The 19,447-nt window shown below is 41.1% G+C and overlaps 1 protein-coding gene and 1 long non-coding RNA gene across 14 annotated transcripts in view; both read right to left on the bottom strand.

Moving 5' to 3' along the window:
- Positions 1 to 10,161: 10,161 nt before the first annotated feature.
- The window catches only part of LOC112219035 (neuronal cell adhesion molecule-like), a 152,580-nt gene continuing 143,294 nt past the window's right edge, over positions 10,162 to 19,447 (bottom strand). For all 13 annotated transcript variants that reach the window (XM_042301795.1, XM_042301790.1, XM_042301793.1 and 10 more), the window contains one exon: positions 10,162 to 12,718. In XM_042301795.1, the coding sequence (XP_042157729.1) occupies positions 12,496 to 12,718 (223 nt within the window). In that variant the 3' untranslated portion in view covers positions 10,162 to 12,495. The remainder of the gene's footprint in view (positions 12,719 to 19,447) is intronic.
- Positions 13,133 to 14,425, bottom strand: LOC121840091. The gene is made up of 2 exons (XR_006079388.1): positions 14,245 to 14,425; positions 13,133 to 14,190 (listed from the first exon to the last, which is right to left on the bottom strand). It is a non-coding gene; the product is annotated as an uncharacterized LOC121840091 (long non-coding RNA).

A 19,447-nucleotide genomic window follows, 5' to 3' on the forward strand; every position in this document is an offset into this window, starting at 1 on the left:
AAGGAATAGAATAAAACATATATATATATATATGAACAGAATACAGTATACATTATACATATGAGATGAGTAATGCAAGATATGTAAACATTATTAAAGTGACATTATTAAAGTGACTAGTGTTCCATTTATTAAAGTGGCCAATGATTTCAAGTCTGTCTGTATGTAGGCAGCAGCCTCTCTGTGCTAGTGATTCTAAATCTGAATTCCAACTCTGGAACCCGGGCCTCATTCTAGAGCTCCAACTTTCCAACCTGAAGATCACTGACGTCATGATTTTACCTCTTAATTTTTAGGGTTCACAGTTGTTTTGAATGTGGCAAGTCACACGGATGTCGTCATGCAGACTGTCACATACCAAATCAAGATTAGCAGAGGTCACGAGTAATTTAAAAAAACACACAAGGGCAGGCTACCTATGAGGCTACCTATGAGGAGGAGCTGGGCTGCTGTGGGCCCAGACAAACGTCTTCGCTGCATTCCATCCCAGTCACATGGGAAAACAATTTATTGTCTCGATATATCAAATCCTAATAAGTAATGGTGAGCAATAGTCGATTGTGACATGTAATGGTCCTGTAGAGAGAGAGAGCGACAGACCACGTATTCACCCTGCACACCCTAATTGACAAAGAAACAAAACAAAGGCAAAGTCTTGTCATGCTTTGTTGATTTTCAAAAAAGCTTTTGACTCAATTTGGCATATGAGGGTCTGCTATACAAATTGATAGAAAGTTGTGTTGGGGGAAAAAACATACGACATTATAAAATCTATGTACACAAACAACAGGTGTGCTTTCAAAATTGGCAAAAAAACACACATATTTATTTTCACAGGACCGTGGGGTGAGACAGGGATGCAGCTTAAGCCCCACCCTCTTTAACAAATATATCAACAAATTGGCGAGGGCACGAGAGGGCACTAGAACAGTCTGCAGAACCCGGCCTCACCCTACTAGAACCTGAAGTCAATTGTCTACAGTTTCCTGATGATCTGTCTTTATTCTCTTGGAACGTTTGTGAGTGTAATGTTAACTGTTAATTTGTCTATTGTTTTGTCACTTGCTATGGCAATGTAAACATATGTTTCCAATACCAATGAAGCCCGTAAATTGAAATTGTCTTTAATTAAGAGAAAAAGAGCCAGAGAGAGAGAGTGGGTGAGATGGAAGGGACGTTGAGAGAGAGAGTTAGAGAGAGACAGAGCAAAGAAGGAGAAGAGAAGGATCATGTGACCAGGGGGGGGGGTGTTGTAAAGGTATCTCCCTCCCGTTTCCAAATCCCAATCCACATGGGACGTGTGTGTGTGTTCAGTGTGTGAGAGACATACACAGTGATTATGAGAGCCACCATGACTGTATTATCTTGTTCCTTTATAATTATATTTTACCTGGAAGTTAACAGAGGCTTGCTAGCAGGATAGTTATGAGGATTACTTGCAAAATCTTATATTCTCAGACCATATACAGTGGGGCAAAAAAGTATTTAGTCAGCCACCAATTGTGCAAGTTCTCCCACTTAAAAAGATGAGAGAGGCCTGTAATTTTCATCATAGGTACACTTCAACTATGACAGACAAAATGAGAAAAAGAAATCCAGAAAATAACATTGTATTTTTTATGAATTTATTTTCAAATTATGGTGGAAAATAAGTATAGACTGGAGGTGTGTTTTGGGTCATTGTCCTTTTGAAAAACAAATGATAGTCCCACTAAGCTCAAACCAGATGGGATGACGTGTCGCTGCAGAATGCTGTGGTAGCCATGCTGGTTAAATAAATCACAGACAATGTCACCAGCAAAACACCATCATACCTCCTCCATGCTTCACAGTGGGAACCACACATGCAAAGATCATCCTTTCACCTACTCTGCGTCTTACATAGACATGGCTGTTGGAACCAAAAATCTCAAATATCGACTCATCAGACAAAAGGACAGATTTCCACTGGTCTAATGTCCGTTGCTCGTGTTTCTTGGCCCAAGCAAGTCTCTTCTTATTATTGGTGACCTTCAGTAGGGGTTTCTTTGCAGCAATTCGACCCTGAAGGCCTGATTCACGCAGTCTCCTCAGAACAGTTGATGTTGAGATGTGTCTGTTACTTGAACTCTGTGAAGCATTTCCTTGGGCTGCAATCTGAGGTGTAGTTAACTCTAATGAGCTTATCCCCTGCAGCAGAGGTAACTCTTGGTCTTCCTTTCCTCTGGCGGTCCTCATGAGAGCCAGTTTCATCATAGCGCTTCATGGTTCCTGCGACTGTTCTTGAAGAAACTTTGACTGCCTTCATGTCATAAAGTAAGGATGGATTGTCATTTGTCTTTTCTTATTTGAGCTGTTCTTGCCATAATATAGACTTGTCCTTTTGACAAATAGGGCAATCTTCTGTATACCACACCTACCTTGTCACAACATAACTGATTGGCTTAAACGCATTTAGAAGAAAATAAATTCCACAAATGAACTTTTAACAAGGCACACATGTTAACTGAAATGCGTTCTAGGTGACTACCTCGTGAAGCTAGTTGAGAAAATGCCAAGAGTGTGATAAGCTGTCACCAAGGCAACGGGTGGCTACTTTGAAGATTCTAGAATCAAAAATATATTTAGATTTGTTTAACACTTTTTTGGTTACTACATGATTCCATATGTTGTTTCATAGTATTGACGTCTTCACTATTATTCTACAATGTAAAATAGCACAAATAAAGATAAACCCTTGGATGAGTAGGTGTGTCCAAACCTTTGACTGGTACTGTAAATACTGCATTCAGAAAGTATTCAGACCCCTTGACCTTTTCCACATTTTGTTACTTTATTACTTAATCTAAAAAAAAAATGTTTTATTGCCTGCATCAATCAACACACAATACCCCATAATGACAAATCAAAAACAGGTTTTTAGAAATGTTAGCAAATAAAGTTAAATTAAAAAACTGAAATATCACATTTACATAAGTATTCAGACCCTTTACTCAGTACTTGTTGAAGCACCTTTTGCAACGATTACAGCCTCTAGTTGTAAAGAGTGCGCTGAGAGTCGGGAAGCAAGTTCAGGGAGTGAGTGTTTTAATAAAGAAATGAAACAATAAACACGTAACACAAACAACGCACCGAAAACAACGCACCGAAAATAGAGTCAATAACACCTGAGGAAAGAACCAAGGCAAGTGACAGATATAGGGAAGATAACCAAGGAGGTGATGGAGTCCAGGTGAGTGTCATGAGGCGCAGGAGCGCGAGACGATGGTGACAGGTGTGCGGGACAATCAGCAGCCTGACGACCTAGAGGCCGGAGAGGGAGTATACGTGACAATAGTCTTCTTGGGTATGACGCTACAAGCTTAGCACAGCTGTATTTGGGGAGTTTCTCCCATTCTTCTCTGCAGATCTTCTTAGAGATGACCAAGGCCCATCTCTTCAGATTGCTCAGTTTGGATGATGGAGGCCACTGTGTTCTTGGGGACCTTCAATGCTGCAGACATTTTTGTTTCCCTTCCCCAGATCTGTGCCTCAACACAATCCTGTCTCGGAACTCTATGGACAATTCCTTCAACCTCATGGTTTGGTTTTTGCTCTGACATGCACTGTCAAACTGTGGGACCTTATATAGACAGGTGTGTGCCTTTCCAAATCATGTCCAATCAATTGAATTTACCACAGGTGGACTCTAACCAAGTTGTAGAAACATTTCAAGGATGATCAATGGAAACAGGATGCTCCTGAGCTCAACTTCGAGTCTCATAGCAAAGTGTCTGAATACTTATGTAAATAAGGTATTTCAGTAGCAAAAATGTCTAAAAACCTGTTTTTGCTTTGTCATTATGGGGTATTGTGTGTAAAAAACTATTTAAGCAATTTTAGAATAAGGCTGGAACGTAACAAAAGGGTCTGAATATTTTCCGAATGCCCTTTATACTCTGAAGGTTCAGAAGGTTGGGTCTGGACAGATGTGAATGTCTTGGGTCACCACTCATCAGCCATATGGAAATGTCACAGAGCAATCATAAACAATTATCATCTCCATCTCTCAAACCTGTGGTGGAAAAGGGCACATTTACATATGGACACAAAGGACCAGACTCTTCATGTCAGGAACAGACGCTCCTCTCAATCACACTACAGAAGGAGAGAGAGAGAGAGAGAGAGAGAGAGAGAGAGAGAGAGGAGAGGGAGGGCAGAGAGGAGAGAGAGAGAGAGAGAGAGAGAGAGAGGCAGAGAGAGAGAGAGAGAGAGAGAGAGAGAGAGAGAGAGAGAGAGAGAGAGAGAGAGAGAGAGAGAGAGAGAGAGAGAGAAAGAAAGAGAGAGAGAGAGAGAGAGAGAGAGAGAGAGAGAGAGAGAGAGAGAGAGAGAGAGAGAGAGAGAGAGAGGGAATCATATGGAAAGATGCCGTGTCTTCTTCTTTTTCTTCCTGTTATAAACAGGGGATGCACAGCCTGCCATGGAACATATATCACAGGTTCTCAGTTGATCAGAAACCATGTAAACCAGCTGGACAGACAGGGAGGAGGCGGCAACAGCAGGGAATGAATGGCTAATGGGTGTAGTGGCAGACATACTGTCGACACACAGGCTCTGATCAGTCCTCAGAGGATTGGGGGGATAGGGGGAGGAGAGAGGAGATGGGGTAGGAAGGTGTTGAGGGGGTGGGGAAGAGAGTGAAGATAGGGTGGGGTAGAAGGATATGGAAGAGATGGAGAGGGGAACGGTGAGAGGAGATGGGGTAGGAAGGTGTTGAGGGGGTGGGGAAGAGAGTGAAGATAGGGTGGGGTAGAAGGATATGGAAGAGATGGAGAGGGGAACGGTGAGAGGAGATGGGGTAGGAAGGTGTTGAGGGGGTGGGGAAGAGAGTGAAGATAGGGTGGGTTAGAAGGATATGGAAGAGATGGAGAGGGGAACGGTGAGAGGTGGGACGGGAGGGTTGGGGTTATACAGTCGATATTAGAGGCTTGGGAAAGAGATGAAGGAAAATAGAGGGAAGGAATGGGGGTGGGGTTGTAGGGTTGAAGAGGGCAGCTGCTGTTTCGGTGGTTATTAGCACAAATAAACACAAAGATAATATGATCCTGTTGCCATGAAAATGAATGATTTTGATGCTCCCAATAGTTTATTTACTGGTAGTATTGTTAGGAAAATGATAGTTGGCCCAGAACAGTTTCATTTCAAAAACTAAAATCACTGTATTTGGGACAAATCATTGACTAAAGCCTAAACCTCAACGAAATATTGTAATGAATAAGAAAGTTGAGATGACTAAACTTCTTGGAGTAACCCTGGATTGTAAACTGTCATGGTCAAAACATATTGATGCAGTAGTAGATAACATGGGGAGAAGTCTGTCTATAATAAAGCAATGCCCTGCTTTCTTAACAGCACTATAAACAAGGCAGGTCCTACAGGTCCTAGTTGTGTCGCACCTTGACTACTGTTCAGTCGTGTGGTCAGGTGCCACAAAGAGGAACTTAGGAAAATTACAACTAACCCAGAACAGGGCAGCACGGCTGGCCCTTGGATGTACACAGATAACTAACATTAATAATATGGCTCAAAGGGGAGGAGGGATTGACTTCATCACTACTTGTTTTTGTAAGTATTGACGTGTTGAATGCACCGAGCTGTCTGTCTAAACTACCGGCACACAGCTCAGACACCCATGCTTACCCCACAAGACATGACACCAGAGGTCTCTTCACAGGCCCCAAGTCCAGAACAGATTATGGGGAGGTGTACAGTACTACATAGAGCCATGACTACATGGAACTCTATTCCACATCAAGTAACTCACTCAAGCAGTAGAATCAGATGTTAAAAAACAAATAAATACACCTTATAGAACAGCAGGGTCTGTGAAGAGACACAAACACAGACATGCATATACACACACAATATAACATACGCACAATACACACACATACAGATAGATGTCGTGTTGTAGATGCAGTATGTGGGCTGAGGGCCCACACTCAATGTGTTGTGAAATGTAATGTCTGGTTTTTAATTGTACACAACATCAGGGACACCTTCCTAATATTGAGAAGAGCCTTAATTCTTCGAAGCATGGACTTTACAAGTCGTCGATAGCGTTCCACAGGGATGCTGGTCCATGTTTACTTCAATGCTTCCCACAGTTGTGTCAAGTTGGCTGAATGTCCTCTGAGTAATGTTGCTGGACCACAGGAAGAGTAGCTGCTGTCTTGGCAAGAACTACAGGGGATCCAAAGTAAGTACAAATAGTTATTCTGAAAATATTGTCTGATAAATGTATATTTTTATCCATTTTGGTAATAGTATACTAGTTTGGAATGTATACCACTCTACTTGGCAAGCTTGTACATTTACAGTGTGAATATAATGAGACTGTGATGTTTCTTCTCATTAGTATGATTGCCTGTTAATCACTAGGTGGCAGTAAAGGCTAGAAAACTAATCTGTAATGTTGGGAGATCACATGACGGTCTACAAATGACAAATACCATATAGCTTGGTACCTGTGAGAGGACAGCAGATAATTACGCTTGTATGTATTGATGAGACATTGATGAGACATTATAGAGCTTGTTTTTTAAATTCATATTTTGCCTTCTTATTTTGGACCTTTCATTTGGTTCTCTGTACATTCAGGAATGTTTGAGTTGCTGGTCTATGTACTGCTATAAATAGTGTGAACACACCTGTGAAATAATTATGCTCAATAAATTTCCTCAGCAGAAAGAGAAGCCCCATCCACCTAAGTGAACAGAAGGTAAAGTATCCCTGCCAAACAGAGAAGTGGTCCAAGAGCCACGCACCAGACGTCCACCAGGCGTCCACCAGACGTCCACCAGGCGTCCACCAGACGTCCACCAGGCGTCCACCAGACGTCCACCAGGCGTCCACCAGACGTCCACCAGACGTCCACACTTCAGTGTATAGTGCTGTGTTGTATGTGTACTTGCGTGAGTGTGTTTGTGTGACTGCATATACCAGACGGTGTGTGTGTTCCCCCCCAATTACATCCATATACATGCCCATAATGGGGACGGAAGTGTCAACAAGGGATCGCCAACAGACAGCTGAACTATCATGTTTCATCAGGACTTTCTCTCTCTCTCTGTCTGTGACTCTCTGTCTGTGACTCTCTATCTCTCTGTCTGTGACTCTCTATCTCTCGCTGCCTGTGACTCTCTATCTCTCTGTCTGTGACTCTCTCTCTCTCTCTCTGTGACTCTCTCTCTCTCTGTCTGTGACTCTCTATGTCTGTGACTATCTCTCTCTGTCTGTGACTCTCTATCTCTCTCTGTCTGTGACTCTCTATCTCTCTCTGTCTGTGACTCTCTATCTCTCTCTCTGTCTGTGACTCTCTATCTCTCTCTGCCTGTGACTCTCTCTCTCTCTCTGTCTGTGACTCTCTATCTCTCTCTGTCTGTGACTCTATCTCTCTGTCTGTGACTCTCTCTCTCTCTGTCTGTGACTCTCTATCTCTCTCTGTCTGTGACTCTCTATCTCTCTCTGTCTGTGACTCTCTATCTCTCTCTGTCTGTGACTCTCTCTCTCTGTCTGTGACTCTCTATCTCTCTCTGTCTGTGACTCTCTATCTCTCTCTGTCTGTGACTCTCTATCTCTCTCTGTTTGTGACTCTCTCTCTCTGTCTGTGTGTGACTATCTCTCTGTCTGTGACTCTCAATCTATCTCTCTCTCGGTCTTAGACTCTCTATCTCTCTCTCTGTGTATGTGTGTGACTCTCTATCTCCCGCTCTGTCTGTGACTCAGACAGTCTTCATAAACTCAGCAGCCTGGCTCACAGCATGTTATTGGTGTGTTTTAGGAGGGACTCCTCCTCCTACCTTTTTCTGTCAGGGAGAGTCTGGTTCTGGGCCCTGAGGGGGCTTGTAAACTGACGTGTGTTTTAATTTCACCCAAGTTCCCCCGGGAAGTCTTTCATCGCTAAAAATATCCCAGGTTTAAGCACCCCAATGTGTTTATCATTCTTTTCATGACAAAATATAGACTCTCAACCAAAACACACTTACACACACCTTACCCCCCAGCTCTGTGAAGGTGTGAAAACATCGTCCTCTATTCCCATTGCCAATGACTTGGTCTGTAGTGGAGCAAACCACACTGCTGCTATGAGACATTATCATGATTAAATCAAATCATGAGACGCCAGCAAAAATCGTCTTTCCATTTATCTGACTTTCATTTATCTCCATGTCCATCTCTTATATTTAGACTCACAATTAAGTGGTTTAACATGGTATTTTCAGGCCAACCATGGCTACAAGTAGAACACAAAACAATTAGAACACAAAACAAGTAGAACACAAAACAATTGGAACACAAAACAAGTAGAACACAAAACAAGTAGAACACAAAACAATTGGAACACAAAACAAGTAGAACACAAAACAATTGGAACACAAAACAAGTAGAACACAAAACAAGTAGAACACAAAACAAGTAGAACACAAAACAACAACAAAACAATTTGAAACAAAACAATTGGAACACAAAACAAGTAGAACACAAAACAATTGGAACACAAAACAATTGGAGCACAAAACAATTGGAGCACAAAACAATTAGAACACAAAACAAGTAGAACACAAAACAAGTAGAACACAAAACAATTGGAACACAAAACAATTGGAACACAAAACAATTAGAACACAAAACAAGTAGAACACAAAACAAGTAGAACACAAAACAATTAGAACACAAAACAATTAGAACACAAAACAATTAGAACACAAAACAAGTAGAACACAAAACAATTAGAACACAAAACAATTAGAACACAAAACAATTAGAACACAAAACAATTGGAACACAAAACAATTAGAACACAAAACAAGTAGAACACAAAACAATTAGAACACAAAACAATTAGAACACAAAACAAAGAAGACAAAACAATTAGAACACAAAAAATTGGAACACAAAAATTAGAACACAAAACAATTAGAACACAAAACAAGTAGAACACGAAACAATTAGAACACAAAACAATTAGAACACAAAACAATTAGAACACAAAACAATTGGAACACAAAACAATTGGAACACAAAACAATTAGAACACAAAACAAGTAGAACACAAAACAATTAGAACACTAAACAATTAGAACACAAAACAAGTAGAAGACAAAAAAATTAGAACACAAAACAATTTGAACCCAAAACAATTTGACATAAACAGTTGCATTCATGAGTTTTGACAAATGTCAATAAAAAAATAAGGTCCACCAAAGAGAAAACCTGATCAAAATGAATTGATATGAAGCTGTAAGTACAGAAATGGTTTGCTCAGTGGGAAATGAATATCCAACTAGTCAGCGACAACTGTGGGTGGTTTGTGACAGTAACTATGTGAGCTTATTACAGTATTATAGACACAATGTCCTGGGATTTCCTATGTTGTTCTGTTGAAGAACCCCTTACAGTATGAAAGACACTATGTCCTGGGATTTCCTATGTTGTTATGTTGAAGAACCCCTTACAGTATGAAAGACACTATGTCCTGGGATTTCCTATGTTGTTCTGTTGAAGAACCCCTTACAGTATGAAAGACACTATGTCCTGGGATTTCCTATGTTGTTATGTTGAAGAACCCCTTACAGTATGAAAGACACTATGTCCTGGGATTTCCTATGTTGTTCTGTTGAAGAACCCCTTACAGTATGAAAGACACTATGTCCTGGGATGTCCTATGATGTTATGTTGAAGAACCTCGTACCTTCTAATGACTGTAGTGTGGTCTGTGAGTATCATAGATAAAAAGTCTCAGTTTTTCATAGATCGCTTTTTGTAGCTAAAACCATTCGACTCTACAGACGTTGTGTATAAAATACCGATCCCTGGGCCCCTTCAGGATCTGCCCTCGTCTCAAACACCGTTCTAGCTCATCTCCCGTTAATCACACAGACTAATGATTGGTATCTGTTGATACAGAAGACGAATACAACGCTACAACCAAGAAGTCTGTAACTCAACGTCCAAAATGGGACTCATTGGGTTAATACAGTATCATGTAATATTTAGGGGACCATTTTGTAGCTCTTGCTGTATAATTGCCTTCATCAGATACGTTACCTTGGTCCTATCAGAGAATGCTCAATGCTCCGTTTGCTTGCAGGGCATAAGAACAGTCAGAATGAAGCTTTACAGTCAAAGATAGAACTGACATCACAGCAGATCATTATATTTTATTCATTCATTATATTTCCACTTCATTCTTGCACTAAGTGGAGAAACTTAAATAGAAATGAAAAGAGGCATAAATTGTTAGTAAAAACCTTGAAACTGTTTATGAATAAGAATACAACCGTTTTGCAATACTGTCACAAAGTGGATGAGTTTGGTAGACTTTGTGCTGAATAAACCACATGAAGCAGAAAACCACAATGTTATAGTACATTATAGTACTTGTCTAACACTCCAAAGTACATTAAATCTCAATGTTTACTGAGTACTGTATGGTTTCATTTAATACAGAGAAGTGACATTTCAGAAATACACAACTAAATTGCTGACAAATGAAAAAAACTCAAATTTGAACTCATGGGCAACATTTTGTCCTGTTAGTTACAATAAAGTACAATGTTCACAGCTAAGATAAAAGAAATAAAAACAAACAAATACATATATATATATATATATATATAGTAGCCTATATTGAACACAGCTCTCTCAAACTATTTCATGCAGTTCTTCCTTTCAGGTTGTCATCAAATTCTGTAATTTAGGTGAACCATCCCTTTAATTAAGCTCTTCTGGTTGTGTTTCTCTGTACATTCAAAATGATATATTTACAAATTCAACAAATAATCGACATTTCTGTAAAAAACAACAACAACAACAATGTAAAACTTGATGCAAGTTAAGAAAAGAAAATAGCTTGCGAACCCTTGTCACCTCAAATGTACTTCATACGAGTGAGCACCTCTTTCCTAGCATGACTAATATCCCCTCAACAACAGCACACACACACGTGCACACGGACACACGCACCACAAGAAGAGCCATAAGGTCACCATCTGACAAGAAGAGCCATAAGGTCACCATCTGACAAGAAGAGCCATAAGGTCACCATCTGACAAGAAGAGCCATAAGGTCACCATCTGACAAGAAGAGCCATAAGGTCACCATCTGACAAGAAGAGCCATAAGGTCACCATCTGACAAGAAGAGCCATAAGGTCACCATCAGGTGAGATCATGTGAGTTGCAACCACAGGAAATGAGGCCACATGCAGGTCAAAGGTCATGAGGATGACGTCATGAGGGTGTGTATAGCATCACCATTTGCATTCGCAGCAGAAGAATAATACATTTAGGAGCTCTCTGTCTGCATATACATACTGTACAAAATCCTGCACTGTAAATTCAACCTTTACCTTTGTTACTGTAAATTCAACCTTTACCTTTGTTACTGTAAATTCAACCTTTACCTTTGCTACTGTAAATTCAACATTTACCTTTGCTACTGTAAATTCAACCTTTACCTTTGCTATTGTAAATTCAACCTTTACCTTTGTTACTGTAAATTCAACCTTTACCTTTGTTACTGTAAATTCAACATTTACCTTTGCTATTGTAAATTCAACCTTTACCTTTGTTACTGTAAATTCAACCTTTACCTTTGCTACTGTAAATTCAACCTTTACCTTTGCTATTGTAAATTCAACCTTTACCTTTGTTACCTTCAATTCAGCCTGTAACTTTGCTACTGTAAATTCAACCTTTACCTTTGCAACTGTAAATTCAACCTCTACCTTTGTTACTGTAAATTCAACCTCTACCTTTGTTACTGTAAATTCAACCTTTACCTTTGTGACTGTTAATTCAACCTTTCTGCAACAACAACTGTATAAACTGTACAATCTGCCCGTCTTGCAAAAATACATCGAATAATAGCCATACATTTAGTAACTCATTTCACCACTAGGTCCACAAAGACATTGATGCCTCTTTATGGTGGCCCTGAGGGACAAAAAGCACCTCTAACATACACAATAATATCAAGATAACGCTTTGACTGTAAAAACAATATGGTAAATGATACAAATGTGAACCGTATAGTAGTCCAAGATAGACAATGTCTTCCGTGTAATATACTAATTACTGTTAATCTCAATATGTTAATATATGTATGTACATCATTTCAGGATTTCCATGCACTGTATAAGAATCGTAGTCCTCCAGGAGTATCTAGTATCTCCAATGTGTATCTTATGTGTCTGTGACAGCAGGGTGGTTCTCATTGGTGGTTCTGGGTGCAGATGGGTGGGGCATGTAATGATGATGATGATGATGATAAGCCACACAATGATGTGATTGCCCTGTGATATGGGGGGATGGAACAGTCACCGCAGTGTCTCCTATTGGCTGGGAGGATAAACGTCTAATTAGCTACGCATAGAATATATAAGAATCTGCAACGCTGCCTAGTGGCCTGGCTACACAAAAAAAGTTGCATATACTGGAGCGCCACCTAGTGGCCTGGCTGACCAGTTGACTGGCTACACAAAGGAGTTCATAGTGGTTGTGTTAACCGGGGAGTGGGCCTCAGCAGTTTCCCTGATGGAGCTCTTTCCGCTGTACTGCCCAATAAAAGACCCATCCTCGTTGAACTGTCCATCTCCACCTCCATAGTCAACTAAACTTTCGTCACTGCTGTCCCTGTGCACCGTCCCGTTAGAAGGTGTGCGGCTCCCTTTTAACGGCTTATGGTCCTCAGTGTCACTAGGAGAAAAGGACATGCAGGTGTTATGATGACATGAGAATGTAAACAAGGAGTTTAGTGCATGTTCTTTTTCTTTTAGATGGAGTGCTGAAGGGCTGCCAATTCATTTGACTTTGATTTCCCAGGTCAAATTACCTTTGGTAGTTTTATAATGTCCTTATTAATATGGAAAATAATATTAATGTGGAAAGTAGGATAGCCTAAGGCCTGATCCATTGATCTAGCCCATCAGTCTACAATTTTAGTTACTTATGATAATATTGTATAAATCCTTAAATATTTACTCAAATAGTACTACATCTGATAGTCATTAACATTTCTGTCCACTGCAGCAGATTCATTTCTGTATCAGAATTTACTTTGCCCCAAGTCTAAAAAAAAATTAGAGACATGATCGATTAGTTGGTTCCATCACGCAACAGGGGAATTCAAGCAAAATCATACCTGTTCTGAATTCCTCATGAAAGCATAACATGAGGTGGAAAATAATAACATGTGCTGTGTTGCTAGACACAAACTTTTCTCACCAACAAAGGTTGCAATGAAAAACAGAAAATCCAAGGCAATGATATAAATAAACAAATATGAAAAGCACATTTTCAGCCAAATGACTCAAAGCAAAAAAATACAAATTATTAACAAATGAAGAAACAGCAAATAACGTTTTTTTTTTTTAAACATTAGTTAGACAACATTGAAATCGATGTGAGGTTATGATTCCTGACAGTGAATAGCAGGTGAACACTCCTTCATAAAGCTTCAATAATGATTATTAATAATTTACTACATGTGTTATTACCATTCATAACAGGTTATGTCAGCTTATATCACAATACATAAAAATGCCTAACGGGACCAGGATACAATCTACAGTTAACTGATCACTGCATATGGCACAAAAACATTATCCTATGATATGTTATGACATCACTATGTAGGCTTTATGACAGCTCATAACCGTTTAGAAGACACATAAGGACAGTGGTGTAATCCTGGGATGGATTTTACAACAGGCCTTTTTCTCCAAGTGGCTTTAGTTACTGTTTATCTAACAGACATCACAGTATAGCAGCTCTTTGGTTCCTCCTTTCACACCAGTCTAGCAGTACCCTTCCTTACCTTGCCTGACACCTAGCAGTACCCTTCCTTACCTTGCCTGACACCTAGCAGTACCCTTCCTTACCTTGCCTGACACCTAGCAGTACCCTTCCTTACCTTGCCTGACACCTAGCAGTACCCTTCCTTACCTTGCCTGACACCTAGCAGTACCCTTCCTTACCTTGCCTGACACCTAGCAGTACCCTTCTTTACCTTGCCTGACACCTAGCAGTACCCTTCCTTACCTTGCCTGACACCTAGCAGTACCCTTCCTTACCTTGCCTGACACCTAGCAGTACCCTTCCTTACCTTGCCTGACACCTAGCAGTACCCTTCCTTACCTTGCCTGACACCTAGCAGTACCCTTCCTTACCTTGCCTGACACCTACCCTTCCTTACCTTGCCTGACAGCAGTACCCTTCCTTACCTTGCCTGACACCTAGCAGTACCCTTCCTTACCTTGCCTGACACCTAGCAGTACCCTTCCTTACCTTGCCTGACACCTAGCAGTACCCTTCCTTACCTTGCCTGACACCTAGCAGTACCCTTCCTTACCTTGCCTGACACCTAGCAGTACCCTTCCTTACCTTGCCTGACACCTAGCAGTACCCTTCTTTACCTTGCCTGACACCTAGCAGTACCCTTCTTTACCTTGCCTGACACCTAGCAGTACCCTTCCTTACCTTGCCTGACACCTAGCAGTACCCTTCCTTACCTTGCCTGACACCTAGCAGTACCCTTCCTTACCTTGCCTGACACCTAGCAGTACCCTTCCTTACCTTGCCTGACACCTAGCAGTACCCTTCCTTACCTTGCCTGACACCTAGCAGTACCCTTCCTTACCTTGCCTGACACCTGCACACCTTCCACCTTGCCTGACACCTAGCAGTACCCTTCCTTACCTTGCCTGACACCCACATCCCCTTATACACAGAGTGCAGGAAGAGCATATAGAATGATCAGAGAGTGAGCGATACATAACCCCTTACTCCTCATTAACACGCACACACCGTACATATACGCACACACCGTACATATATACACACACTGTACATATATACACACACACGCACACACACACACACAGACACACGCACGCACGCACGCAGACAGACAGACAGACAGACAGACAGACAGACAGACAGACAGACAGACAGACAGACAGACAGACAGACAGACAGACAGACAGACACACAGACACACACACACACACACACACACACAGACACAGACACAGACACACACACACACACACACACACACACACACACACACACAGGGATCACTATATAGGAGTATAAACAGATCCTTTCTTTACAGAATTGAGAGTGTTACAAAGTTTTAAAATGGGAATACTGTTTTCATCTGTACGCAGCACTAGTTCTGCAGACTCCATACTAGACTGACTATCATGTACACTTGGTAACCCAAGTTATCTGTGTTTTACTGTGCCCTTCTATGTCTAAGCATAAGGCAGCCACTAACATAGCAGTATGTATCTTTCTTTAACGATATGAGCTTGGAGATTATTTTATGTAATGAAAAGAGCTATATACAAGTGAAATAAATGTGAAATAATAACATCTCATTACACCTGTAAGTGTAGACGCTGGTGCTCAATGTCAACAGTTACATCACACAGTACAGGACTTACTGCAGTCACACCAGAACAAGTCAGTAGAGTTAGGTTGTTATAGTACAGGACTTACTGCAGTCACACCAGAACAGGTCAGTAGAGTTAGGTGGTTATAGTACAGGACTTACTGCAGTCACACCAGAACAGGTCAGTAGAGTTAGGTGGTTATAGTACAGGACTTACTGCAGTCACACCAGAACAAGTCAGTAGAGTTAGGTGGTTATAGTACAGGACTTACTGCAGTCACACCAGAACAGGTCAGTAGAGTTAGGTGATTATAGTACAGGACTTACTGCAGTCACACCAGAACAGGTCAGTAGAGTTAGGTGGTTATAGTACAGGACTTACTGCAGTCACACCAGAACAGGTCAGTAGAGTTAGGTGGTTATAGTACAGGACTTACTGCAGTCACACCAGAACAGGTCAGTAGAGTTAGGTGGTTATAGTACAGGACTTACTGCAGTCACACCAGAACAGGTCAGTAGAGTTAGGTGGTTATAGTACAGGACTTACTGCAGTCACACCAGAACAGGTCAGTAGAGTTAGGTGGTTATAGTACAGGACTTACTGCAGTCACACCAGAACAAGTCAGTAGAGTTAGGTGGTTATAGTACAGGACTTACTGCAGTCACACCAGAACAGGTCAGTAGAGTTAGGTGGTTATAGTACAGGACTTACTGCAGTCACACCAGAACAGGTCAGTAGAGTTAGGTGGTTATAGTACAGGACTTACTGCAGTCACACCAGAACAGGTCAGTAGAGTTAGGTGGTTATAGTACAGGACTTACTGCAGTCACACCAGAACAGGTCACACAGAGTAGAGTTAGGTGGTTATAGTACAGGACTTACTGCAGTCACACCAGAACAGGTCAGTAGAGTTAGGTTGTTACAGTACAGGACTTACTGCAGTCACACCAGAACAGGTCAGTAGAGTTAGGTGGTTATAGTACAGGACTTACTGCAGTCACACCAGAACAGGTCAGTAGAGTTAGGTGGTTATAGTACAGGACTTACTGCAGTCACACCAGAACAGGTCAGTAGAGTTAGGTGATTATAGTACAGGACTTACTGCAGTCACACCAGAACAGGTCAGTAGAGTTAGGTGATTATAGTACAGGACTTACTGCAGTCACACCAGAACAGGTCAGTAGAGTTAGGTGGTTATAGTACAGGACTTACTGCAGTCACACCAGAACAAGTCAGTAGAGTTAGGTGGTTATAGTACAGGACTTACTGCAGTCACACCAGAACAGGTCAGTAGAGTTAGGTGGTTATAGTACAGGACTTACTGCAGTCACACCAGAACAAGTCAGTAGGACACACACACACACACACACACACAGTTAGGTTGTTATAGTACAGGACTTACTGCAGTCACACCAGAACAGGTCAGTAGAGTTAGGTGGTTATAGTACAGGACTTACTGCAGTCACACCAGAACAGGTCAGTAGAGTTAGGTGATTATAGTACAGGACTTACTGCAGTCACACCAGAACAGGTCAGTAGAGTTAGGTGGTTATAGTACAGGACTTACTGCAGTCACACCAGAACAGGTCAGTAGAGTTAGGTGGTTATAGTACAGGACTTACTGCAGTCACACCAGAACAGGTCAGTAGAGTTAGGTGGTTATAGTACAGGACTTACTGCAGTCACACCAGAACAGGTCAGTAGAGTTAGGTGATTATAGTACAGGACTTACTGCAGTCACACCAGAACAGGTCAGTAGAGTTAGGTGATTATAGTACAGGACTTACTGCAGTCACACCAGAACAGGTCAGTAGAGTTAGGTGGTTATAGTACAGGACTTACTGCAGTCACACCAGAACAAGTCAGTAGAGTTAGGTGGTTATAGTACAGGACTTACTGCAGTCACACCAGAACAGGTCAGTAGAGTTAGGTGGTTATAGTACAGGACTTACTGCAGTCACACCAGAACAGGTCAGTAGAGTTAGGTTGTTATAGTACAGGACTTACTGCAGTCACACCAGAACAGGTCAGTAGAGTTAGGTGGTTATAGTACAGGACTTACTGCAGTCACACCAGAACAGGTCAGTAGAGTTAGGTGGTTATAGTACAGGACTTACTGCAGTCACACCAGAACAGGTCAGTAGAGTTAGGTGGTTATAGTACAGGACTTACTGCAGTCACACCAGAACAGGTCAGTAGAGTTAGGTGGTTATAGTACAGGACTTACTGCAGTCACACCAGAACAGGTCAGTAGAGTTAGGTGGTTATAGTACAGGACTTACTGCAGTCACACCAGAACAAGTCAGTAGAGTTAGGTGGTTATAGTACAGGACTTACTGCAGTCACACCAGAACAGGTCAGTAGAGTTAGGTGGTTATAGTACAGGACTTACTGCAGTCACACCAGAACAGGTCAGTAGAGTTAGGTGGTTATAGTACAGGACTTACTGCAGTCACACCAGAACAGGTCAGTAGAGTTAGGTGGTTATAGTACAGGACTTACTGCAGTCACACCAGAACAGGTCAGTAGAGTTAGGTTGTTATAGTACAGGACTTACTGCAGTCACACCAGAACAGGTCAGTATAGTTAGGTTGTTATAGTACAGGACTTACTGCAGTCACACCAGAACAGGTCAGTAGAGTTAGGTGGTTATAGTACAGGACTTTCTGCAGTCACACCAGAACAGGTCAGTAGAGTTAGGTTGTCATAGTACAGGACTTACTGCAGTCACACCAGAACAGGTCAGTAGAGTTAGGTGGTTATAGTACAGGACTTACTGCAGTCACACCAGAACAGGTCAGTAGAGTTAGGTGATTATAGTACAGGACTTACTGCAGTCACACCAGAACAGGTCAGTAGAGTTAGGTGGTTATAGTACAGGACTTACTGCAGTCACACCAGAACAGGTCAGTAGAGTTAGGTTGTTATAGTACAGGACTTACTGCAGTCACACCAGAACAGGTCAGTAGAGTTAGGTTGTTATAGTACAGGACTTACTGCAGTCACACCAGAACAGGTCAGTAGAGTTAGGTGGTTATGTCTCTTTTGACATAAAGCTCTAGTCCACCTTGGTTGGAATAATGGCATCGATGGAAAGTTTGATATCTCTTCACAAAGCCACTCTTTATCATACATTTAGCCTTGTGATATATTATCTAATACTTGTTTTTTGAATGATATAAACTCTGTTATATTGTCTATTATTTTCTTATTTGAATGGACAGATTAGGGTTTCTCTCATGTTAGGATCACAAACTAGATAGAGTTATGACGTGGGCAGAATAACAATAGTATTTTGCCTTGTATAAACTTTAAATAGCATCCTTTTAGCCCTGGGATTGACAGTACTCTCAGTGCTGGCCATGTCCCTCCAACATGCTGATACAGTAGCTTCATACTGGATAACATATACTGTACATATCTAGGATTTCATCCAATAAAATATTGCCTACAGTCATTTTCTTATAAGATCTTCACCACATCACGCACATCAGACAACATTATATATCCATAATCTATAGACGTATGTATCACAGCATATCATGTATATTATATTACATATTTATGTTTAAATATATGATACAAAAAGTAATAATAGCAAATACAAAAGCAAAACCCATCAGATAAATTGGGGATAAAGCTGGACCAGTACAAAATAAGTTTTCCAAAACGCTATACATAAATAAAGTGCTTCAACGTTCTTCATATTTGCATGCGTGGTTGGAAAAGCAAGCAGTCTAGAAAAATGATTAGAGGATGCTAGTGCAAGCAAAGCATATCTAGATTACTGCAGATAGTTAGAGCTAATATGGACTGGGATGAGTGCCCTCACTGTTTGCTTATGTATGCAAACATTCATTTACTAAGCATGTATATTATATAATACAATAGCTATATTTATATGCATAATGTATTCATTACAAAGGGATTCATTTGGTTAGAAATGAGAAATGAGTGGGGCAGGTTTCAGTATCTACGCATGCCAGTTTGGGATGCTGTAACTGAGTACTGCAAATTTTCCTGACAG

This window comes from Oncorhynchus tshawytscha, linkage group LG19 (genome assembly GCF_018296145.1).
Source record: "Oncorhynchus tshawytscha isolate Ot180627B linkage group LG19, Otsh_v2.0, whole genome shotgun sequence".
Lineage (NCBI taxonomy): Eukaryota > Metazoa > Chordata > Actinopteri > Salmoniformes > Salmonidae > Oncorhynchus > Oncorhynchus tshawytscha.